A 25,582-nucleotide genomic window follows, 5' to 3' on the forward strand; every position below is an offset into this window, starting at 1 on the left:
AGTAAGGGGGAAAAAATCACTGCCAGTTATCAGTAATTTTGGTAGAAAAAAAAGAAAAATATACCTTTATTTGAAAAATTATGGATTGAAGGTATTTGTCATCCTCAAACACAACTGATAAACTTGGACCCTCTCCACAAGTCTTTTCTTCAAGTTTATTGTTAATAATAGGACGGGTAAAAGCATCAAAATAAGTATCAGGCACCAGATTAGGGACTGATAGAACAGTGAACTCAAAGCGTTGGATAGAATCTGAAATACCTTCCTGTTGGGAAAGACAAAGACCAATAAACACATCCATTTGTGACACTTCTTTAAAATGCTGAAAAAAAAACCCCACCAGCATCCATAAATTCATAAGTCTTATTCATGCACACAGTTTTCCCTATAGAATCAACTTTCACAAAGGTGTGGAACTTTCTGGTCTTGTTTTATCATTGACTGGAAATAAGTTTTTAATATTAAATTTAAAATCAAGTAAAGTAGATATATGTATGTATGTGAATGTAGAATAGCTCTAAAACAACCATCAGAAAATTCATTAATTATGATTCCATTTATATTTTTGTCAAGGCTAATCATAAGAAGGGAGCCTTAAAGTCAGTTCATGAAAGTACTATCTAAATCATGGGCAAAATGTCTGTTTTCATATTTTCATTTGCTCATAATGCTCAGTGGTCATAATCAAGGTAGACCAGAAGGAGATGCTGAAGGAGAAGGATTTTAGCCAAAGTGACAGGAGGAAGGATTTGGAAGGCTTTGAAAATGTGAAGAAGGCCAGAGCTGGAATATGGGGAGGAGAAATTTGGGGGGAAAATGACAAGTTGACAATGAAAAAATGGAGGAAAATGACTCAACCAAAAGGAGAAGGATTCAATCGGAAGAAATCAGTAAGAAGTCATTTTTGAAAAGGACCAAAGGAAGAGAAGAAAGAGGAGGAGTTGGAGGACTTGAAGAGAAGGGATCTAAAGAATGAGAAAAGTGGAGGAAGAAGAACTTGGGCAGAAGGAGAAGGGCTCAAGTGAAGGAGGAGAAGGACAAGGTGAGATAAAGAAGAAAAAGGAGAGTAAAACCAAAGGGTAAGGCAAGGTGACAGGTTAATGAGATAAGGAACGGGAAGTAGGGTGCAGGGCAGGTCTTGAAGCCACATGTAGCCCTCTAGGTCCTCAAGTGCAACTCTTTGCCTGAATCCAAACTTCACAGAGCAAATCCTCTCAACAAAAGGATTTGTTCCATAAAACTTGGACTCAATCAAAAATCTGCACCTAACAGTGGCATCTCAGGAATTATAATCAATCACAAGTAATTTGAATGGTAAAGATTAAGGATCTCATTTTTAAAAAAAGAAAATTTTAAATCACAAAAATTCATCTTCTCTCCCATCCACCTGAACAACTCCCCGCCCTGCCCTCCCCACCCCGCCCACAACTGAGAATGAAAGAAAAAGAAAATCCTTGTTATACACTTGTAGAGGTCAAACAAAATATATTTCCACATTGGCTGTGCCTCAAAACGTGTCATTGAGCACTGAGCCCTTTCACCTCTCATTAGTCTTTTGGAATTGTGGTTCGTCAATACACTGATCAGAGCCTTTAATTCTTTCAAAGTGTTTTTTTTTTTTTTTTACCATATTGATGTTATTGTATCAATCATTCTCTAGGTTCTGTTCAGTTCACTCTATATCAATTCATACAAATCTTCCTAGGTTTCTTTGAAACTATCCTTTCCATTATTTCTTGCAGTGTAATAGTATTCCACCACATTTATATACTATAGCTTGTCAGGCATTCCTCAATTTATAGGCACTTCTTCAGATTCCTATTCTTTTCTTTCTTTCTTTCTTTCTACCTCCCTCCCTTCTTTCCTTCCTTCCTCTCTTTCTTTTTTTCTTTCTTTCTCTCTTCCTCCTCCTCCTCCTCCTCCTCCTCCTCCTCCTCCTTCTTCTTCTTCTTCTTCTTCTTCTTCTTCTTCTTCTTCTTCTTCTTCTTCTTCTTCTTCTTCTTCTTCTTCTTCTTCGCAATCAGGGCTAAGTGACTTGCCCAGGGTTACACAGCTAGTAAGTGTCTGAGGCCAGATTTAAACTTCCTGACTCCAGGGCCAGTGCTCTATCCACTGTGCCACCCAGCTTCCCCTCAGATTCTCATTCTTTGAAAAGAACTATAAACATTTTCCTACATCCTTAGTTAGAACTGATTTTGCACAGGACTAATCCTTCCTTTTATTTCCTTCCCTCAGTTTACCCTCACTCTAATTCTCCCTTCTGTCTCTCCATTTTCCTTCACATTTCCCTGTTAAGTGAAATTTATTTTTGTACCCATATGTCCATTTGTGTGTTTTCCCCTTCTTTGACCAGTTCAGATGAGAGTGAGATTTGATGTCTACTTGAGGTGAGATGTCTACCTGAGCACGTCAGTTTGTACCATCATTTCCCTTTCTTTTCCCTTCCCTACCCCTACAGTGTAGTCCTCCTCCCTTTTCTTAACAGTCTTCATCAAGACATGACAGAACCATTCCCAGGCCTTGTTTATTTAGACTTCTTCATGATCTTTGAGAATAGGGCTCAGAAGGGATATGTCTGTGATCACTCCATATTATAACATAAGCAGTTTATGCTTGTTTAGGCTTTTATTAGTGATTGTTCAGGTTTATCTTTTTATGTGGCTCTTCATTCCTGTATTTGACCTTCACAGTTTCTCTATAACGTAAGTCGAGCATGAGAAATGCTTGGAAATCCTCCATTTCATTAAAGGTCCCTTTCTCCCCCTGTAAGGGGGATAGAGACTATAAGCCTCTATCATTGGTCTTTTGAAATGTGATATTGCAAACTCTCTGCTCCTTCAGAGATCATTTGTGATCCTGACTGGTTCCTTAGTATCTAAATTCTTTCCTTCTGACTGTTTCCAATATTTTTCTTTGACCTGGATGCTTAGGATTTTGACTATGATGTCCTTAGGAGTTTTCATTTGGGGCTTTCTTCTTTCACATTGCCCTCTGGTTCTCAGAGATTGGGAAAGACTTCTTGAAATATGATATCTAGCCTTTCTTTCTTTTGCTCTTGACATTCTGGTAGTTTAATTATTCATAAATTCTTTTCTCTTTGATCTGTCTTCCAAGTCAATTGCTTCTATTATGAGATGTCTTATAAGTCTATGTTTTCAGCCTTTTGGCTTTCTTTGAATATTTCTTGTTATTTCATAGAGTTGGAAGGTAGGAAAATGTAGAAAGGAAAGGAAAGAGGAAGACTACTAAACAGTTGGAGCTAAGAAACAAATTTCAGGCTCTTCCCGAGGAGGAGGAGATTAGGTCCTCTGAGCAGGAAAGGAGGCAGTTACTTATCTGTCTTCTTAAAAATACAAAAGTAAAACCATAGAAATTGCCAGGTCAGACATAGCACAGTATTAGTTGGAAAAAAAGAGAAAACCAATAATAGTTGGTGAAAGTTATGGTGACATTAGTCAGTTGGATAACACTGGAGAGTTTTGTTGTCTTCTTGGAATATATTTATACATGAGGTATGATAAAGGCCTTTCCAAGATTGTCAAAATAGATTTCAGCCCACTTTGGGGCAATAATGCTGCCAAAAGGAGCTTCAAAATAAGATGTATGAAATGGCAGTGAAAAAACTAAAATAATCTTGAGCTGTGGGAAAAGAGGCAGAAATCCCAAGAATAGGGAATAAGGAGGGAACTATCTGGTCCGACTACATCTGAATACCGTGTGCTGCTCAGGGTATGCCATTTTAGAAAAAAACACTGATAACCTGGAGGGTCTCTAAAGGAGGACATTCTAGGGTGTGAAGGGCCTCAAATGTAATTTTGTGTTGGCTTGAAGGAACCTCTGAAGTCAGCCATGACAGCATCTAGATAGCTGGTCTCTTGAAGATGGATGTATTTATTCCATTTGTTCAGGGAGAAAGAATTAGGAGCAATATATGAAACTTGCAAAGAGGCAAATTTGGGTTTGATGTAAGACAAACCTTCCTAACAATGAGCACTTTCTTCCCATGCTGGAATCGGCTGCCTCAGAAGGTGAGGAATGGGGTCATCACTATTCTTGTCAGGGAACTTAAAGGAAAAGCTCCATGGCCACTTGTCAGCTATGGTGGAGAGAGAGCTCTACCCTGAGTTCAGCCATGAGGCTTCCAAGATCTCTTCCAACTCTGAAATTCCATGAACTTAACTTAAAATACATGATTGGCCTTGATGGTGGAGATATGTATTAACATACTGATTCATTCATTCTCAAAAACAAATATATAGAAGTCTTTCAAATACAGCATTCTTCATGACCATTTGAGAGATCTTATTTTCAGGAGACGAATACATTAAAACACTACTAATGGGATGTCATTAACCCATAAGCACAAGGGTTACATATGCTAAACATATATACATGTTACCTTTACATAACTTTCACTGAAAATATTTAGAAAGCTTCCCATAATAGGAACAAATCCTGCTCAACAGTATTTTCTATTTCTCTCATACCCAAGATGAGGGACTACTGGATTGGCAGTCAATGGAGAGTAAAACAATAAGTTTTTCCCAACACTGGGTTATATATTTTTTCCTACCAGGCCAAGTTAAAAATAATTTTCTAAAACGAACCTGAAAATTTTCCAAAGATGGGTCGAAATACAAAGATGTGATCTCCAACATGAGTTCTGTAACAAACATGGGTTGAAGAGATTCATCCTCTTCCTGTCTGTCTGTTGTTGCTGCACCAGCCTAAAACAGGACAATTGTAATGTTATACAGATCAAAAGATTAGGATAAAATTATAAAATTAATGTAAAATAGTGAACGAGTGACTTTATTCCATTTTAAAAACTTGTCCTAAAGTCTCTGACACTATTTGGAAATCATCTTGATGTGAAAGGTGATCTGGCTTTCAAGGACTTGGTCATCTGACCTAAGGATTCATCAGTACTGGCCTTTGCAGACTTATGCAAGCCATTTGGGTTAGACACACATGCAGTCTTTGGGGCTTAGAATCAGGTGTCTACCTGGAGAGTGATCACCACTAGAAGAATACTGTATTTGCTAAGTGAGGACTTACTTACTCATTATCCCCTTCACAAACTAGCTCTTGGGTACAAAGTGAGCTGTCATTGATGAGTTCAGATGCTATGAGTTTAGAGCTTCCATTTCAAATTGGGACAGAAAATCCACTTTTATTGATTCATTAATTTATGACTTTTATTTTATCAAATATAAATTCAAGTGTTTACTTCCTGAGATGGGTGGCAGCATCAGCCAATCATGACTTCAGTGGACTTGAATGGCCAGGGAAGATGAATGTGACTCTATGTACGCTGTCCTGTAAGATACCAGTGTGTCTACAGTCATGATGATTCCCTTAAAAGGGATGAAGATGATGGGAACTGGCACTTGCAAGGAGTTTGGTCATTATGATAATAACTAGCTAGTATTTGTAGAGTACCTTAAGGTTGGCAAAGCACTTTCTGTGCTTTCTTATTTGACTTTCACAACAACCCTGTGAAGTAGGTGCTGTTATAATCCCCATTTTACAGGAGGAAACGGGAGTTGACAAGTTATCAAATGACCTGCCCAGAGTTACACAGCTAGTAAGGAGAGGAGGCAGGATTCAAACTCAGGTCTTCCAGATCCAAATCCAGCACTCTCTATACATTGGACCACCTCGCAATTGACTTTATGGAGAGAGATAGTGGGCTGCAGCCAGAAAGCATCATGATCAACTCTTGCTTTTCTGGTTGTGTGACTCTGGAAAGTACATTAACCTTTAATGTTGTAGGTGATGCTTTAAGGCTATGAATAACAGAGAAGATGCTGACCTTCATCAGTGGAGGATGTTCCCTAGACCAATGAAAGTCCACATTCAATGCCTCTCTCTCTCCTTAAACATTATGTTTCTGTGTGTGACCTCTATGATCTGCAGCACACAGCCCCCAACGTGGATGTTATATACCATGTGTCTGCAAATGCGCTGTGTATCCAGGATTATTATCTGTGCCTATGCTGCAAGCCAAATAATGAATATTAATGATACATATTTACGGGCATAGTTATGAAGCCAAGGTGACTTCTAGGAACTTGCTATCTCTTTAAACTGGGGTGAGGATGTGAAGAGAACAGATATCATATTTGTTTTTGTGAACTATATCTCCTCGATGCTTGTGGGTGAACTCAAGAGTTTTGAATGCATCCAGTTTGATCAAAAAATAGAAGTTATACAGGGTAGCAGTTTGAGGAAAGGCCAAGGAGTGAGAAGTGAAGTGCAGGGACACAGAACAGGAGACCGAGATAGGGTAAAAGGAAGAGAAGGCAGAGCCAAGCTGGCCTGGATCTTTAGCGTTCTTCTGCCCATGCTGGGCTGGTGCTCCTAGAACAAACATAGATTGTTTGTGGCTCCGGCTCTCTAGGGTCTCCAAGACTCTGAGGGTCTTCCCCTCCCAGATTGATTCTTTTGTAAAGGCACACTAAGACATCTTTTGCCTCAATTCTTGCCTAGCCTTTAACTATTAAATGAGCGCTATCTGAGACAAACTGAAACCTGGGAAAGACCTTAGCTTAAAAAGGACATTGCCAGCCATCCTGGTCTTTGCCTCACCACTGGACTTTGATGACTAGAGGAGAGAGACTGATGTCTCCGCACAGCTCTGCCTCACTTAAATCCAAGTTACTTGCAAGTCAAGATGTCATCCTCCTCTTCAAGAACAACAGACAAACGGCAATCTCTAGCGTTCAAACACGCAGCCATGACTTCAGATGAACTGTGTCCCTCTCCTGAAGGGTTGGGACAAGACTCTGACTCACCTGTTGTCTCATGGGCCAGGAGGAGATTTTGACCTTCTTGGTTTGGGTGTCCCCCAACACTAACTTTTTGCTTCATTTGCTTTATTTATTGTTTATTCATTTAAGTATGCTGCTATTTATCTTGCTTTATAATGCATTTTATCAAATTTGGTGTGCCTTTAATATGACCAGAAATGGAAAGGCCACTGAGTAGGGGCTCATGATGACTTGATTATCCCAAAGAGAACTTCAACCCTGGGTAGTAAAAAGTGGTACCTTTAAAGGGAAAAACTACATAGCCTTCACCTATGATTGGTCCATTTACTCTGTCATTTCTCCCATCTGTTAGACTCTTCTCTTGACTAAACCATATCTATCAACTTTTGCAAAGATCCCATTTAAAGCATATTTTTTAAAAAAATAATTAATTTTTCATTTTCAACACTCACTTCCATAAGATTTCGAGTTCTAAATTTTCTCCCCTTCCTTTCTCTCCTCCCTTCCCAAGATGGCATGCAATCTGATATAGACTCTACAAATACATTCATCTTAAACATATTTTCACATTAATCATGATGTAAAGAAGAATTTGAACCAATGGGAGGAACTATGAGAGGAAGAAACCAAAAAAAAATTTAAAAAGGGAGAGCAAATAGTTTGCTTTAATCTGCACTCAGACTCTATAGCACTTTCTCTGGATGTGAATAGCATTTTCCATCATGAGTCTTTTGGAATTATCTTAGATCCCTACATTGTTAAGAAGATCTAAGTCTATCAAAGTTGAATGTCATACAATGTTGCTGTTACATGTAAAATGTTCTCTTAGTTCTGCTCACTTCACTCAGAATCAGTTTGTGTAAATCTTTCCAGGTTTTTTGAAGTCCACCTGGTCATCATTTCTTGTGTAATAATTAGAACATACTCTAAAGGCAGAAAACCTTCATTTACCCACCTTGCGTGGTCAGTATACTACACAGCACCTTTGGACTTCAAAACATTTTCTTTTTCACCTATCCAGAATGGCTTCCTTGTATCGCCCTGTCATTTCCTATGTATACACCATCCTTTCTTTAAGCTAGGAAGAGTAGTTTTAAATTCCTCTCTACAGAGAGCCCTGTGCTCATCTCCACATCATGTGCACTCAGTTGGTTAATGAACACATAATTTTAATCCTACCTTTTTTTCAACTATTTCAATCTTCTCTTCAATCCACTTCTGAATAACTTCGACTGGAGGTGTTTGTTTTAATTTTTCCATGAGATAATTCAGAAGAGTGTTAACGGAGTTGACTGTCAGCACGTGCAGTGTATTCACAATTAGATAGTCAATGAGGCGGATAAAGCTTGGAAGAGAAAAGAATACAATCTGACCTCATTGTGTACAGTATGTGTTCCTGAAAATTTGAACACAAGGCAAGTATTTGAAGATAAAAATCATGCTTTCCTCTTTGACTTCCATTATAATCATATGATTTCAGACAAGTATTCCCCCACGGAAAAAAGTGTTGACCCCAAAGAAATAAAAAAAGATACACTTAAGAATTCTACTTCAAACATACCATTGTCTGAACCAACATCATTCTGCAATAATATCATTAAGTCGTTATTTGCTATGTGCTTTTTGTTTTTGTTTTTACAATGGAAAGGTCAGAGAGGCAAAGGGAAAGGGATGAAAATATTCTTGTTATTTAAAAAAGGGTTTTTTAAAGTTTTAAATAAAAGAAGACCAATAAAAGGAAAAAATTCTAAAATCACTGTTTAGGTCAATACCCTAAGACCAGCCTAGTCCAGCCACTGTTCTTATTTCACTGCCACCTGTACAATTTAATAGTATCCCATGTGGTGACTTCTCCTTCAGCACCCTTGACCCAGAGTAGCTGTCACCTGAGACCACCTGGGCACCTCCAACTAGTTATCTACACACAACTGCTGAGCACCAATGGGGCACACTGCCTTATCTTCTATCTCAGTCTCCAAATCTATTTCATTAAATTAATTGTGCCCAGTAACATTATTTTATTTGACGTTGTATTTTCAGGAACCAATTCCTAATTCAGGAAAGCCTGTAGGCAGTTTTTTTAAAGGGCATTTTTGTTCTTGGCAAATGTGGCCCACTTGAATTTAGTCCTTTTCTACAATCTTGGTAAACATTTAGTCAAATGTGTGTTACATTAGGAAGTACACTGGGTTACAAGTCCCATCTCTGCTACTCACTCTCCATGTGGTCTTAAAGAAGTGAGTTCTCCCTTCCTAGAGGCTTTCAACCAAAGACTGGATGTCTATTCCTTCAATATGGCATAGGAAGTATTCTTGTTCAAGCAAAATTAGTGGTCTCTCAGGTTTATCTTGATTTTGTGACTTTGTGATTGTCTGGGTTTATTTCTCCATCTGTAAAATTATGGGCTTGGAGCAGAAAAATCTCTGAAATCTCTTCCAGATATAAATTCTGTGCACTCTCCTTTAAGTATAAGAATATAATAAAACACCCAGCATAGTTTATTCTTACCACAGTGACAATTCACACTGATCCTTAACACTTGAAAGATTTTAAGCAAACATGAAAATGCTCTAGGAATTCAATGCAACTCAATTCATACGACTCTTGACTTGTTCTTCAAAGAGATCTGGGAAGACGAGAGCAATCTCTAAACTGTACTTTGTACTAGCTAACATTCATATGGCATCTACTGTATGCCAAGCACTGTGCTAAGTGGCTTACCAATATTCTTGCATTTAATCTTCACAACAACCCTAGGAGGTGGATGATGTTATTATCCCATTTCATAGTTAAGGAAATTGAAAAAAATATCATGTTTTGTTTATCTTTGTAATCCTCCCTTCCCACCCAATACACCGTCATGTGTGTAATTCAGTGCTTAACAACCATATCTGCCACTTTCTACCTGGGGCTTCCCAGGTGGACACACCTCTCTATGACTCAATTTTCTCTTGTGTAAAATAAGGCAGTTGGGTTAAATGGCCTCTGAGGTCCATTGAGATGTTAGATCTATGATTGTAGCCATGTATACTTGTAAAATAGAATTATCAGATAGTACAGGTGCAATTCCTCTCACCCATGTGAACTGAGAGTTGAGAAAGACAATAATCGAGAGTTGCTTGTCTCAGACCAATTGAGCTGCTTCATAACAGGAAGCATCATCTTCACTATATTTTATATAGCACCTCAAGGTTTACAAAGTGGTTTACATGTACTATCTCCTCTGATCCTTAAAATAAATACCTGAATTCACAGAGAACAAGGAAGATGTTGTTATTCTGCGGCACAGCATAGGAACTATTATTATCCTTATTTTACAGAAAAGGAAACTGAGACTGAGACTATTTGGCTTGCCCAGGGTCATACAGCTTGGAAGAGTCTCTGTTAAAATTCAAAATCAGTTTTTCATGGCCCCAATTTAGCATTCTAATTACTGTATACTATCTAGCTGCCAAACATTCTCCATTCAGTCAGGGATATAACAGGAACCCCCACTGGTAGACTCCTGACTACCTAATGGCTCTTTTTCTTGACCTCCACTCTGCCTGGATTATTGGAGGAGGGCAGTGTATTACATCTATCTATCTGTCTGTCTATCTATCTATCTATCTATCTATCTATCTATCTATCTATCTATCTATCTATCTATCTATCTATCTATCCATCCATCCATCCATCCATCCATCCATCCATCCATCCATCCATCTATCCATCCATCCATCTAGCTATCATTTATCATCTATCTATACATCCATCTATCACTTATCATCTCTATCATTCGACCTCATTCTTGAGGGTAATGGACTTCTGACTGAATTGAAATTATTATATAGATACCTCTTCTTTACTATTATTGAAATTTGATAGGAGAATGATTTATTTTTTATGAAAAGTATAGAAAAGAAATAGTACAATTTGCATATATGTGGAAAGGAGTTACCAACCACGTCAGCCGTATGCAATGGTGCCTTTTGCTGGCCTGTTCTGTGTAAGTCATTTTTTCACTTTCTCCATAAATATCACGTTCAGGTCCCATGTCAGCCACATTTGGAGAACTCGCTCTTGTTGCATCATCTAAAGAAAATAACATGTTGCTAATGTTAAATAGCGATTTGGGGGGAAAATGAAAAAGACCACTTAGGTAAATACCCCATTTTTTTCATTATCGCTGAAGAAAATGTCAATTAAATTTCAAACAAATACAATGATAGAAAAAAAATCACAAAATAAAAACATTGGGCTCTCTCATTGGCCAATTCATTTCCTTCTGATATGAGTCCAAAGCATGAGGTTATGTTATTAATTTAAAGGACTCTTTAGAGCCCTGGGCAAAAAGGCAAGATACACAAAGGAGTCATTGTTCAGTTGCTTTTCAGTCATGTCTGACTCTTTATTATTCCATTTGGGGTTTTCTTGGAAGAGATACTAGAGTGGTTTAACATTTTCTTTTCCAGCTCATTTTTACATATGAGGAAACTGAAGCAAATAAGGTGAAATAACTTGTCCAGGATCACAGAGCTGGTAAGTATCTAATTTGAACTCAGGTCTTCCTGATTCCAGGACTGGCACTTTATCCACTGTGTCATAAGGGAAACAGAAGAATTTTCTTGACTGTTAGTGTCTTGCTCCCATATTTTCTGCGAGCTCAATCAGTTAGTAAACATTTATTAAGTGCCTCTTATGTGTTAAGCATTGTGCTAACCCCTGAAGTAAAATAAAAGTTGTCCTGCATCCTCTATGCTTTGAATTCTTTCATGGAAGCTATATCTGTGGAGAACTAGACATGAGCTCTATTGCTGATGAGGCAACTCTGAGGGAGGAACAGAACGACCTTAAGGGATGTCATGTGGTGCCACCCTCAAGACTAGACCCATTCAGTATAAAAGCAGAGGCTGGCTGAGACCAGGTCAGGAACAAACCAATAGGGCTGCTGCTACTGGAAATGTTTATCTGTTGACTTCACCATCCTAGTAACTTTCCAGACCAAAATGCCCTTCTCTCTAGCCACCATTCCCAAAGACATCTCATCTTTTTCATTAGGAGGTAAGCTTCTTAGAGACTGTCTTCCCTTTTGTATTTGTGCCCCAGTAGACATGGTAAACATTTTATATCTTCTTCCATTAATTCATGGGCCCCACTTTAATTGCACAATGGTTAGAGTGCTGGGCCTAAGTTAGGAAGAGCTGAGTTCAAATCTGACCTCAAGACACTTACTAGTTATGTAACCCTGGGCAAATCACTTAATCCTGTTTGCCTTGGTTTCCTCATCTGTAAAATGAGCTGCAGAAGGAAAAGGCAAACCAGTATCTCTGCCAAGAAAACCCTAATTTGGTTCATGAGGAGTCAGACAACTGAAAAGACTGAATAGCAACAACCCACTTCCATATCTAGTCTAATTCTATCATTCTATGGATAAGGAAAGTTTCCTACTTCTCCTCTAAGATTATCTTCCATCCTTTCCATAGCTTCTTGTATTTACCTACTTATTTATGTGTCTCCCCCATGAGAATGTGAGCTCCTTGAGGTTTCTTTGTATCCCCAAGGGTTTAGTACAATGCCTAGCCCATAATAGGGGAAGGAGAATGGAAGGAGTATTTATATAGTACCTACAGTGTGCCAAGTACTGTGCTGAGCACCATACAAAATAACTATGATTCTCACAACAACTCTGTGAAGTGGGTGTTTCTTATTCTCCACATTTTACAGTTGAGGAAAGTGAGGCAAACAGAGATTAAATGACCACTCCAGGATCAACAGCTAGGAAATGTCTGAGACACTGAAGTCAGTTCTCCCTGATTTCATATTCACTGAACCCCTAGTGGCCTAGGGGAGGGGCACTAGCTCATTGTCTACAGTAGGTACTTGGTAAAGGCAGACTGACTTGATTTAACTTGAAGTGACTTATTCAAGGTTCAGTTGACTTGCCCAAGTTATTGGTAGAGCCTAGAATATAACCCAGGTGTCCTGGAGTTGAGGTCAGTTTTCCTTCACTTCCCAGTCACATCACTCTTTTCTTTTTTGTACCCAGTTAGTGCTGAAACTGCATTGCTAAGTTCATTAATACAGCAATTAGATATGTTTCTTCCTGCCTTCATGGAATGGTATCATATAATATAGTAAACACCTGGAATGATTATTCCCCATTTTTCCTCCTCTTCCTGAAAATGAAATCTCTAGAAGTTAAAAGACTACACATTCAGAATATTATACCCCAGGAACTGAACCAGGGGTGGGAAATCTGAGACCTTGAGGCCACAGGCTCCTCACCCCTGAACTAGACATGTGTTATCTAAAATGAATAGTAAGTTGATAATTTTCTTCATGTGGGCAATTATTCCTAACCCCCACCAACACATGGTAAAAATGATTCCTGTTCCTTAGAAATATGACTTTGTATAGATTATTTCAGTTACCATAATTCCTCAGAAAGAAACAAAGGTTGAATGAATATCTTCTTCTTCTCGCCCCAATATACTTTTAAAAAAAGTATACTTCATTGCACTAACAATTGGGAATATTGAAAAATGATGGTATTGTTTAACTTTTAAGAAAAATGGAAGCTAAAATGACTGTATGGAACCAAAGACGGGCCAACACTTCTAATATCTTGATATTCTAATCTACAAGCTCCCTCCAACTTCATACCTCTCAAGATTGCTTCAAAAAGACAGTCGTCGGGAATGAATCCAGAGGCCCGCAAAGCAGTTCGGCAAGCATTCCTAACGACATCTTTTGCCACATTTCTGAAATGTGAAAGGCGCTCTGTCACCTAAAATTTGATTGAAAATAAAAGATATCAGCAAATCAAAAACAATAACAGTAAAAACAATACTGGAATTTGTGGGTAAAACTACGTACCTCCTCTAACTGTTTGAGCTGAGCAGCCTTAAATTCTAACAAGGTATATGTGTGTCCTTTTTCAATACAGCAAAGAACCATAAAGCTTAGCTCATAACACATATCTTTTATCTTGAGAACAGCAGGTCGCAAAAACTGAACAAAAAGAAAACGGATGTATTATAACTGAAGCAATTTTAACAATATTTCTTTCTTATAAAACTTGATACTTTTAATAATACATGTACACACCAAAACTTTCAGGATTCATTTGGGGCAAGAGTTTGGGGCAGAAATTGGCAAAACATCCAAGGACAGAGGGTGAGTGTTATGTGTTGTAAAAAACAACATAACTTGTATTCTTACTCATAGTATATTTTCAGGATAGTGAGTCGTCATGTTTTAAATTAAATTCAATTAATTTAATTTTGGGGAAACTAGGTCTATGTCATTTAAACTGGAAATGTAGGAGTCACTCATGGGCTTGATTCTGTGGCTGACTCTCATGGAAGCTTTGACCTGCTCCATTGTCCCACCTGGAATAGTTTACTCCTCCCTCTGAAGCCAGAGGATTTGCTATATTGTGTAGACACATTGTTGGTTTTCACCCAACTATAGCTCAGGACTCCAGAGATGAAGCAATCCATTGGTAATAGGGATTATAAGCATGAATCAATATGACTGGCTTGGTTTCTATTTTATAAAGTTAGACCATCTATTGGTCACTTTCCTCCTACTCTACTTTGCAAAAGGAATTACTAGGCTGCCAAAAGGATTCATTCAGTCACTCTTGAAGAATAAACTAGCTAGCTACAACATCATTCCCTAAGAAAAAGCAGTTCAGAGGAGAGGACATGATACTAACAACATTTCTTATGACATCAACTACCCTTCTTCCCATTCTAACCCACCTTTCCATTCAGCCACCAAAGAAATTTCCTTAAAGCAGATGTCTGACCATGTCACCTCCTACTCAATATATTCTAGTGGCTCCTTGTCACCACTGGGATCAAATACAAATTCTACTCTTTGGCATCCAAAACTCTTCAGAACCTGCTCCTTCCAGCCTTTCCACTTTTCTCACACCTTTCTCCCCCACACATATTCTTTGATTCAGTGACCCTGGCCTCTTGGCTGCTCCATGAGCAAGACCCTCCATCTCTCAGCTCAGGACATTTCCTCTGGCTTTCCCCCATTCCTGGAATGCTCTCCCTCCTCCTCTCAGCCTTTTGACTTCCCTGAATTCCTTTCCAATCTTAGCTAAAATCCCATTTTTTACAGGAAGCCTTTCTGAACCCCTCTTAATTCTGTTATTTCCTATTTATCCCATCTATAGTTTGAATATATTTGCTTATTGTCTGTGAGCTCCTTGAGGAAAAGGATTGACTTTTGTCTCCTTTTGTAGGTCTGGCACATAATAGACTCTTAACAAATGTTTACTGGGCGAAAGGATAGGGACTAGACTTTTAATATTACTGGTAGAGAGGATTCCCTCTCTTCATCCTGATTGGCATCTTCTCTGCATCCTGTCTTAGAGACTTGCCAAGAGCACAAAAGGCTAAGTGAATTATATAGGGTATGTGCTAGGGGCATGACATAAGTCCAGATCTTCCTGGTACCAAGGTCAGCTCTCTGACCACTACACCATGCTAGTAGCCTTCCTAGTGGGACCCACAGTAAATAATGCATAGAGAAGCAAATCCTAATGTGAAATGGAAAAAGTTCTGGACAGTCAGGAGATCTGTATTCAAATACTGCCTCAGGCTCTTACAAACTGTGATCCTAGGCAAGACTTTTAACCTCTCAAGAATTTTATTGTTGTTTAGTCATTTCAATCATGTCTAACTCTTCCCGATCCATTTGAGGTTTTCTTGGCAGAGATTCTGGAGTGGTTTGCCATTTTCTTTTTCAGTTCACTTGACAGATGAGGAAACTGAGGCAAAGAGGGTTGAGTGACTTGCCCAGAGTCATCCAGCTAATAAGAATCTGAGGCCAGATTTGAATTCAGGTCTTCCTGGTGATCTATCCACTGCACTCCTTAAGAGTCTCCTCAAAAATTTTGGTGAAGAATAATACTTGTATTGTGTACCTGTCTCACTAGATTGTTGTAATAAAAGTACTTTACAAAATTGAAGGCAATAAATTTATTTATTTTTTAATTATTATCATTAGCAACAAACCCTGCTTCCAATGGACCTCAGTTGATCTTGGCCTCTGAAGAGAGGGGAAAAGAGTTCCTTACTCAAAGGTTATCAGTCTCTAAGCCACAAGAGTTACCTTCTCTTTTTTCCTTTTCTCTGTGCTGCCCTGGTTAAATTCTGAAAATTATTTTGAGTCCTACTTTTCTAAATGAATTGTAATAAAAATCATGAATTTCCTTAACGTGTTCATCAATCATATCTTAAATGTCTACAATGTGTCAGACACTGTGCAAGGTGTGGGGGATATAAATACAGTGAATGAAAGTCAGCCAATCAATTAACATTTATTATATGACTACTATATGCCAGGCACTGGGTTACATACTGATTGCAATTGTTTGTCCTTCATTTTTGAAGAGGACTAATGCCAATATAAAGAAAGGCAAAAGACAGACCATGACCTTGAGGGGCACATAGTGGGGGATGTGAAATACCAGTAACTATACACAAACAAGCTATATGCAGAATAAATAGGAAACGATCCACAGAGGGAAGACCCTGGATTTAAGAAAGGTTGGGAAAGACGTCTTGTAGAACAGAGGAATCAAACACAGTCTACAGGCTGCACTGTGGCCAGTAGCACTCTGTAGTGGTCTAAACCATAGTAAAATGTGACTGGGAAATTAACAAAATAAATAAAAATACAATAGAATATAGAAAATTTTAATGATTTTCTAAGTCAATATGCCCCCATAGCGATCCTTATGTATGGTTTAATGTTCCTATTTCTACTTGAGTTTGATGTCACTGCTTTAGAAGGTGGGATTTGCCCTGGATCCTAAAAGAAGCCTTATAAGTCAAGAGGTAAAGACGAGATGAGAGAGGGCATTCCAGGCATGGGTGACAGCCAGAGCAAATGACTGGAGTCAGGCGATGACTCCAACAACAAGGATGCCAGTGTCAACAGATCAAGGAGTATGTGGGAGGGAGGGGAGAGTGAAGGCTGTTTAAGGTATAAGAAGACTGGAAAGGTAGGAGGGGCAGGTTTTGAAGGGCTTTGAATGCCATGGAGAGGATTTGATATTTAATCCTAGAGAGAATAGGGAGCCACTGGAGTTTACTGAGTAGGGGAGTGACAGGTGCTTACATCCATAAATAGTCCATATATAAAGGATGAAATTGCCCACTCAGGGGATCAATAACCATTAGCGTCCCCTTACAGTTTTAGCAGATGGGGAATTCTTGAGAAATAATGTGATGAAGAAATACATACATTATTAACAATGAACAGATTATCTTGCAGAGCTTTCCGGCAGCTGTTAATTTTCTTGGAGCGGACATTCTTTCTCCACACGGTAAATGCCTTCCATTTTCGGAAACGTGAAAAGATGGGGATTTTGGTGAGCTCTCGGTGATACAGATATTCCTGCTCCCACCGTGTAAGCTCAATAAATTCCACTTCTCCATCACATGTGTGAGTTACCGCTCTTTTACTAATAGTGTAGTAATCATTTTTATTGACATGTTCATAACTTACAACTCTAGGAAGAAATCAGATTGTGATGAATGAACAGAGTAAGACAAATTTAAACAACATTTCATTAGTTATGATTATTCACTTATTAGTAGAGAACAGTGAGAAGGATGACCTTGAGTTCAAGTCTCATCTTTGACTCATAGTGGCTATGTACCCCTGGGAAAATGACTTAACCTCTCAGAGAGCCCCAAGCAACTTTCTAAGACTATAAGTCGAAGTGGTCTGCACTGGTGGACTCATTTGGGAGTCCTCTCTACTGACAACAAAATCATAGGTCAAGTCCCTATCTCTATCTGCCAATACCATGTTCTCTTAGAAAAATAATATAATCATAAGCAAAATAAACGACATTTTCTAGGCTCCATCTTCAAGTTAAATAAATTATGAACAGAATGAAGAGGAATCTCAGGAGGTGATTTAATTTATTCCCTGGAGGGCTACATTTAAACCATTCCAGAAAGATCATAGGCTCTTAGTTGGATGGCACCTTGGAGGTCACCTAGTCAAACTTTACCTGATGCAAGAATCAAAGTGAAAATGGTTGGTACATAATAGATTAAATCTACTCTGCTCCTCTCTTGGAAAGTCCAAACACTTGCCCATCTCTAGTCTTTTGGCCACTCTTGGTCTCCATGACTTCTGAAAGATTATACCAAGAGTGGTTTTGAGATCTATCCTACCTTCAAATTCCTTCAGGTTTTCATTCATCTAGACCTAAGTTGTCTTAGTAGAAACAACTTCCACAGTGGCTAGTGTGCTGTCAGGAAGACCGGAGTTCACTTTTTGCCTTAGATATCTAATAGCTGTATGGCCCTACAGTTTCAGTTTTCTCACCTATAAAATAAGGAGTTGGACCTCTATGATTTCTAAAATCTCTTCCAGCTCTAAATCAACAATTCTATGAGATCCCAATCTTTCTCAATCTAAACTTTCCTATCAGTGAAATGGGAATAATGATGCCACCCACCTCCCAGAATGGTTGTGAGGATCTAATGAGATAATATTTGTAAAACTTTTTTTAAAACTTTAAAGCACTCATTTAAATGTTAGCTATTATTTTTGCTTTTCAAAAACACTGGAAATCTACAACCTTAGGAATATAGTTTATTACTTGAATTCCACAACTTTTACATAAAACTCATAAGATTAGTGTCCTCTAGTATTGATCTATAAAAATCTATTCTGTACCTGAAGTAAATTTTTATTTGTTCATAATTATGGGTCATAACAACAGGAGAACTTTATGATAAACATTTTGTTCAAGTTAGAAACATTTATTAGGCTTACAACATGCTAGGCACTGCACCAAGGGTGGTAGGGAAGGCACAAAAAATTAACTGAGATAGTCTCTGCCCTCAAAGAGATCACATGGTGGTGAGAAGATGCAAAGCTATGTACATATAAGATATTTTACTGTGTAAATGAATCAAGCCCAGAGGCAGCAAAGCATGAGACCATACAAAGATTAACAGAGGTGGTAAGCTCTTTTTGATAAAAGCACTTACCCTCACCACCATCTACTCTATAGCACAAAATTAGATCCACATGGGAAGAGAAAGAATTGAGGTGAAACTAGCGTCGTCTCAAACAAAACTAAAGAATTTTTAAAAAATTAATTCAAGTTCACAGGATCAGCAAATGTGAGGAAAAGAAGAAGGAAAGAGGAATAAAAGAGAAGGAAATAAAGGGTATGAAACAAAAAGAGAAACAATAAAATGACTAAAAATAGAAAGAAAAATGCTAACAAAGACCCAGTGCTCCAAAAGTTCAGATATTTGACTCTACCCGTACTGTGGTAGGGATTGTAGGGTAGTGGAGAGGAAGTTTTGGTATTAAAAGTAAGTAGCAGATACTTAATAGCTCTTTCCTAGGCTGATAATAAGATGATGCCAATTCTCAGTCTACTGAGTTTTTTCTCTTCCTTTTCACTGCCCCCCAAACTTCTAAAACAAGTAGTACAAGTATTTGTTGCATCTTTAGTTGCTGCATTTGTGTCTCATAAGGGTCACACCATCTTAAAGACATCATTGTCAGGGAGTTAGCGTGGTTAGGGGGCTAGGACTCCTTCTCTCTATTGACTTAGGCCCCAGCTTAGTTCAGGGACTCCTCACTTTTCCCTCAACTTTTGCAGTGACCTCCTAATTGGGCTTGTGCCTCATGTCTCTTCCAGTTCTAATTCATCCTCCACACTGTTGCCCAAGTGATTTTCCTTAAGCACAGATAAGACCATGTCACACCCCTGTACATAAATTCTTCTGTTTTGACTCTTAAAGTCCTTTCTAAATAACCCTAACCATTATTCACCTGGCCATGTTCTCCAGACAGTCGAAATGTTCTATTCCTTATTGCTTACACATGACACCCCATCTCCAGTCTCCATTCCTTTGCAATGGTTGTCCCCCATACCTGTAATGAACTTTTCTCACTCCTGTCTCACAGAATGTCCCATTTCTTTCAAAATGCAGCAAGAGTCCCATCTTCTCCATGAATCTTTTCCTGCTCCTACGTACCATTTAACTTCCTGATGTTTACTTTATATTTGCCTGAGGCAGTCTACAGTGAGCTGAGCATTGGGGCTGAAGTCAGAAAGACTTGAGTTCAAACTGAGCTTCAGACACTTGCTTAGCCCAAAGACCCTGGACAAGTCACTTAACTTATCTGTCTCAGTTTTCTCATCTATAAATTAGGGATAATAATAACACCTACATCAAAGGATTATTATGCAGATAAAATGATATAATGTTTGTAAAGAACTTTGCAAACCTTAAAGCACTATATAAAACCTAGCTATTATCACTGTCTCTGAAAAATTGGAAATTATAATAGCTAACATTTATTGAACAGCTTTAAGTTTTGCAAATTGCTTTACATGTTATCTTGTTCAATCTTCAAAGTAATTCTGTCAAGTAAGTGCTCCCTATAATTATCCCCATTTTGGGGATGAGGAAACTGAATCTGAGAAAGGAAAAGTGACTTGTCCAAGGTCAAACTGTCATCATCAGGATTCTTCCTGACCCTAATCTACTCACTATGCCACATAGCTGTCTAATAATTATAGCTCACACTTAGGTAGTGCTATAAGGTTTCCAAAGGATTTAACATAAATTATCTCACTTGTTATCTGTAATTTGTAAGCTTCTTGAGACATGGGGATTTAGTCCCCAGAGCCTGGCACAGTACCTGGCACACAATAGAGCCGTTTGTCTGATGGATTGATAAGGTAGTCACTGGAAAGCTAAATTAGCAGAAAAGGGAAACAGCTTGAAACTTCGTGGGGCATGTTGGAGGAAGCCCAGAAAACACTTAAGTAAACAAACTGGGACAGTTTCTTGCTAAGAGAATCTATTCATTGGGAGAAGGGGGCACAACAGGAAGTGAGCTGAGAGGCCAATTTACTGGAGGAGAAAATTGTGTGGAAGGTCATGTTGAGAGGGAAAGGGATTCTAGACCCTAGGATGGCAGCACGTCTGGGGCTAGAGGCTGAATCCACTGACCCTGCTCTGTGATGGGCTAGCTATGTGCAGTTGAGGTCATAGGTCCTCCATCATGGGAGATTCAGTTTTCTCCTGAGTCCATCTAGAAGTTGAGTGTGTCTCCTCTTCCATGAGACTCAGGATTGGAGTTCCTCTGAAATTTCTGTCTTTTTCCTTAATGAGTCAATGTGAAAGGGCCACTCCTTTGTTCACTGAAAGGCTAGACAAATTCAAATTGTGCACTTTCTTTAATGCTTGGATCCACATTGATCCTGTTTTCTCTGGGGTACACAGGAGTAGTAGGCTCTGAGATTTTTGGAAGACTTAGTCATTTTATTTTTCATCGTTCTCTAGTTTATTTGCCCATTTATTCTATGCTGAGTAAGTGCAGGGTTTATATCCAAGTATGTACATGTGCTTCTATAGAAATTCAGGGCCACTGTACCAAGGTCACATGGCTCCTACTCTATGAGATACAACAAGCTTAAAAAGGATAGTCTTTTCTAGACAGTTTGGGCTCAGTGCTAGGTTTGTAGAATCATATAGCTAGAGCTGGAGATGACCCCGGACATCATCTGGTCCAGCCACCTCTCTTTACAGAGGAAGAAACTGAAGTTCAGAGAGGGCCAATGACTTGTCCAAAGACATTCGGGAAGTGGGTGACAGAGCTGAGATTTGAACTCAGGTTGGATGATACCCAGTTCAGTGGTCTTTTCCACTGTATCACACTTTCTCTTTAAGATCTAGTCATAAACTCAGGTACTCACTGACCACAAATTGGTGCTAGACAAGAGAGAGAGGGGGCCCTTCTGTAGGGGGGCCCCTACAGAAGATTTACTCAGCATGTCTGCCCATTTGGGCATGTGCAGACCATCAGGGTAAGCTTGTAAATCCCAGGACCTAGACACTTGGTTGGTTTAATGGTACTAAGTGGCTATACTTAGGAGAAAGATATGATAACACTTTAAGACACTGAAGTTGTTTCCCCTCACTTCCCCTCACTGTTTACAAATGGGGTTTGCAATCACTTTTACCTATTTTCAATCAGTCAACAAGTATTCTCACCTTTGGGTTCCACCAACTCACCATCAACTTTGCATATGAAAAGAACAGAAGGTAATAATTTGGCTTATCCCATAAGCCTGGTATACAGCAGGTGATTACAGTTTGAGTTTGTTTAGCTCTCTACTGGGGCCTGCCTTCAAGTGGACAAAGGAGTTCCCATTTGACATTGACTCATTGTGGAAAAGGACAGGAATTCCAGAGGAACTCAGATCCTATCACAACAGACCTGGTATACAGCAGGTGCTTAATAAATGCTAGTTGAGTGATTAAATAAAGGTCGGAAATTCAAGGCCTTCCATTTTCCTCAGATTTCTACAACTTCATTCTGATGCCAAGGACTGATATTTCCTTCAATTTGAAATTCTCAGAATATCTTCACCTAACCATTTCACAAGCCTCAGAGAAGGAATGAAATAGTGCTATGGTATTTATGTGCTGGGTCTGGAGTCAAGAAGACTTATCTTTCTGGGTTCAAATTCAACCTCAGATACTTACTAGCTCTGTGACCTTGGGCAAGTCACTTCACCCTGTTTGTCTCAGTTTCCTTATCTGTAAAATGAGCTAAAGAAGGAAATGGCAAATCACTCCAGTATCTTTGCTAAGGAAACCCCAAATGGGATCACAAAAAGTCAGACACGACTAAAAATAATGACTGAATAACAACAATTTACAGAACAAATGTTATAAGTCTAAATTCTTTTATTGCACAAAGTACATATGTCTTGTAAGTTGTGAATTCCTTATAATATTGGGTGCATAAACTGTATCTATGATTTTATTAATGGAGGCAAGTCCCAGGCAAGAAAAGTCCTTCTACCAATGCAGGTCAGCAATCCCTCTGCAATTTTTCATCTTAGATTAGGAGTTCTTAAACTGGATTGCATCATGAAAACTTTTGGCAACTGGGTCAACCTTACAATTACTTCCTTTGAATAATGATTCTAAATACATGGAACAAAATAATAGGATTGTAAAAGAAATCACTTATATTGAAATAATTATGGGAAATTTTTAAAGAAATTCATCAACTCCAGATTAAGAACTTGTCTTCTTAAGTGGAGTAAACAGGGTCCCATAGTGAGTATATATCAAAGATGAGATTTGAACCCATTTTTGAGAATGGCTCTCTCTCCCCTATGCTACACCATCCCTCATAAAGGATTAGTCATAAAGAAATGAGTTCTAAAGCTCATTTTTCATCTTTGCTTTATGCCTGTTACACAACAGAAGCTGAAATGCCATGTGAAAAAAAAAACACATTATCCTCTCTACTTCTTACATATTATTTCTCTTCCCATACTGCAGAGGCAGTGTGGTATAGTGGTAAGAGAGTCAGTCTCAAAGCCAAGAAGACCTGGATTTGAGTCTTGCCCCTGACATATATTCGCTCTGTGACCTTGAGAAAGTCATTCAATTTTTCAGTGTTCTTGGCAACTCTCTGTGATTATAAACTGTAGAGAAATTGTTGTCCTGCATTGGTGGAGGGAGATCCCTCCCCTAAGAGTTCCCTGTACCAATGAAATTACAAATTCAGTGTCTAACCCTATTTGTTAATAGTTGTAAGTTCTGAAAAAAACAAAAAATGCTAATCATAGCATAGAACTCACTACATTTAGCATGACCAAGTATATTAAAAAATACTTTTTAGATAACCAATAGTTAATGGTTTGTCATTTTTCATTGAATGGCTAATAGAAAAATAACCTAAGGAAAAATAATTGTTGCATGCCTTACTGGGTGATCGCCAAAAAATTAGCATAGATTTGAGATAGTTATCATGAAGTCTTAAAAACCATTGCCAATTAGCAATTGGACATCATATGTGAGATTTGTTTTCCAGTCTAATAACTCACCTTAAATTATAGGGATCATATTCAATGGATGACGTTGGTACTGCAGGGACCATATACAGGAAGCCAAGGTGTTTATTCTCATTTATGATTTTGATAATTTGCAAAGGGTCTGTAATGTTAGCTCTAATGACGTCTTCTCGGTCTTGGAAAATTAACGAAGGGTAAGTTGCAGAAACTTGTTTTTGGAATATCGTTCTCCCACTACTGACCCGTTGTTGTTTAGGAGGGGAAGGCGAGATTATATCGGCAGACAAAAGTCTTACCTAAGCCAAAGCATATTTAGAATATCAATTTTTATATACTGCAAGACCATAATTTTTTAAAACACAATAATATCTGGAAACAATAGGTATTCCTCTCTTGTTTTTTAGCTTTTTTTAAAAAAATAAATGTCCTTCCTAAAATATGGTGCCCTGAACTATGCACCTAGTATTTCAGTACAATACAAAATACAGTAGACTATTGCCTGACCCCAGTCTACACATTCTCTCTCACAATACAACCTAAAACTGCACTGGTTTTTTTGTTTGTTAGGTTTCTTTGTCACACTGCTGACCAACATTGAGATCCCATTCTATTAAACCTCTTAAATCTTTTTGACTAAGATTGTTGCCTAACCAAGGATTTCTTCTATAGTATCTGTGCAATTTATTTTTTTTAACCCATCTGTACAAATTTAAATTGATCTCTGTTAAATTTCTTCTTGGATTTGCCTCATTCTTGGGTTGGTAGGATCATAGATGTAGGAATCTGTGGAGCTGATCAATGAGTGAGAGCCCTACCTCTTCCCCCTTTCATCATTTCAGGAGGGTCAAACTGAGTCACACAGAATAAGGAGGTTTCAGTAGACTGTGATCTGCATGGCAAATATTATAATATCTTCTCCCTCTCCCCCCAAATACATTCACCTTCCAAAATTTCCTTTTATGTCAAGGGTACCCTTCAATTTATAGATGGAGGAAACAGAAGCTCTGACAAGTGAAATGACTTTCTGAAGGTCATACGAATATCAAGAAGGGAGAGCCAGAATTTGAACACAGGTGCCAAATTCAGCATGTTTTCCACTATAATCTGCTGCCTACCTAGCTTTGTCATGATCTTTTCAGGTCCCAGACTTGTCATTGTGTTCCAACTTCACTGTTATCCAGAAATTGAATATTCAATAAACAATATCGTACATCCCTTCATTCAAGTCATCTATAAACATGTTGAGCAGATCATAGACCTTTTTAGAGCCCTATAATACTTAACTAGAGACTTCCTTTCAAGTTCATTTCTTGAACTTCAACCTCTGTTACATCCTCCTTCATGAAGGTGCCTTAAGTCATTACTTTGATGGTAATAATTATGCTAATTTCACATAAATACTGTCAATACCAAACAGAAAGAATGATATTTCCAAAGTCTAAACATGAAAGATTAGAAACACACATTAATAAATACTTTAAAAGCACCTGAATAAATTTTACATAAGGCCAAATATCTTTTTCCTTTTCAACTGTATTTTTCTTTAAACAATCATAGCTGAAGATATTCCTTTTCTGGTCAAATTACCTTTTATAGAAATACTTCTATTCTCCTGAGTAAAAATCTGCTTATATCTCCAAATGAAGCTACAATTAATTAAATGTTACTAGAGTACCTGCTTTTTTTTCACTTCTGATGAAACCCCTGAGGCAAATGATTCCGTGGGTGATATTCTCTCCAATGGTTTTGGTGCAGGTTGGAGTAATCCAGAACTTAATAATTTTGCTCGGTTTTGTTGATATATATATTCTGGCTGCATGTGATCCTGGTAGACTTTCAGCACAGGCTTTGAAGGAAAAAAAAGTGTAGCAACTGTCATATGCTGCATAAATCTGTCCCTTCTGGCCTCATTTTCTTTTATTATTATTATTATTAT

The 25,582-nt window shown here is 38.2% G+C and overlaps 1 protein-coding gene across 2 annotated transcripts in view; it reads right to left on the reverse strand.

Moving 5' to 3' along the window:
* DNAH6 (dynein axonemal heavy chain 6) overlaps nt 1–25,582 on the reverse strand; it is a 220,215-nt gene that overhangs the window by 184,109 nt on the left and 10,524 nt on the right. For both annotated transcript variants that reach the window (XM_072637006.1, XM_072637007.1), the window contains exons 3-11: nt 25,322–25,492; nt 23,680–23,942; nt 17,025–17,292; nt 13,632–13,766; nt 13,419–13,542; nt 10,718–10,847; nt 7,953–8,118; nt 4,608–4,727; nt 65–265 (exon numbers count right to left, since the gene is read on the reverse strand). In XM_072637006.1, coding sequence (XP_072493107.1) covers nt 65–265; nt 4,608–4,727; nt 7,953–8,118; nt 10,718–10,847; nt 13,419–13,542; nt 13,632–13,766; nt 17,025–17,292; nt 23,680–23,942; nt 25,322–25,492 — 1,578 coding nt within the window. The remainder of the gene's footprint in view (nt 1–64; nt 266–4,607; nt 4,728–7,952; nt 8,119–10,717; nt 10,848–13,418; nt 13,543–13,631; nt 13,767–17,024; nt 17,293–23,679; nt 23,943–25,321; nt 25,493–25,582) is intronic.

This window comes from Notamacropus eugenii, chromosome 1 (assembly GCF_028372415.1).
Source record: "Notamacropus eugenii isolate mMacEug1 chromosome 1, mMacEug1.pri_v2, whole genome shotgun sequence".
NCBI classification, from domain to species: domain Eukaryota; kingdom Metazoa; phylum Chordata; class Mammalia; order Diprotodontia; family Macropodidae; genus Notamacropus; species Notamacropus eugenii.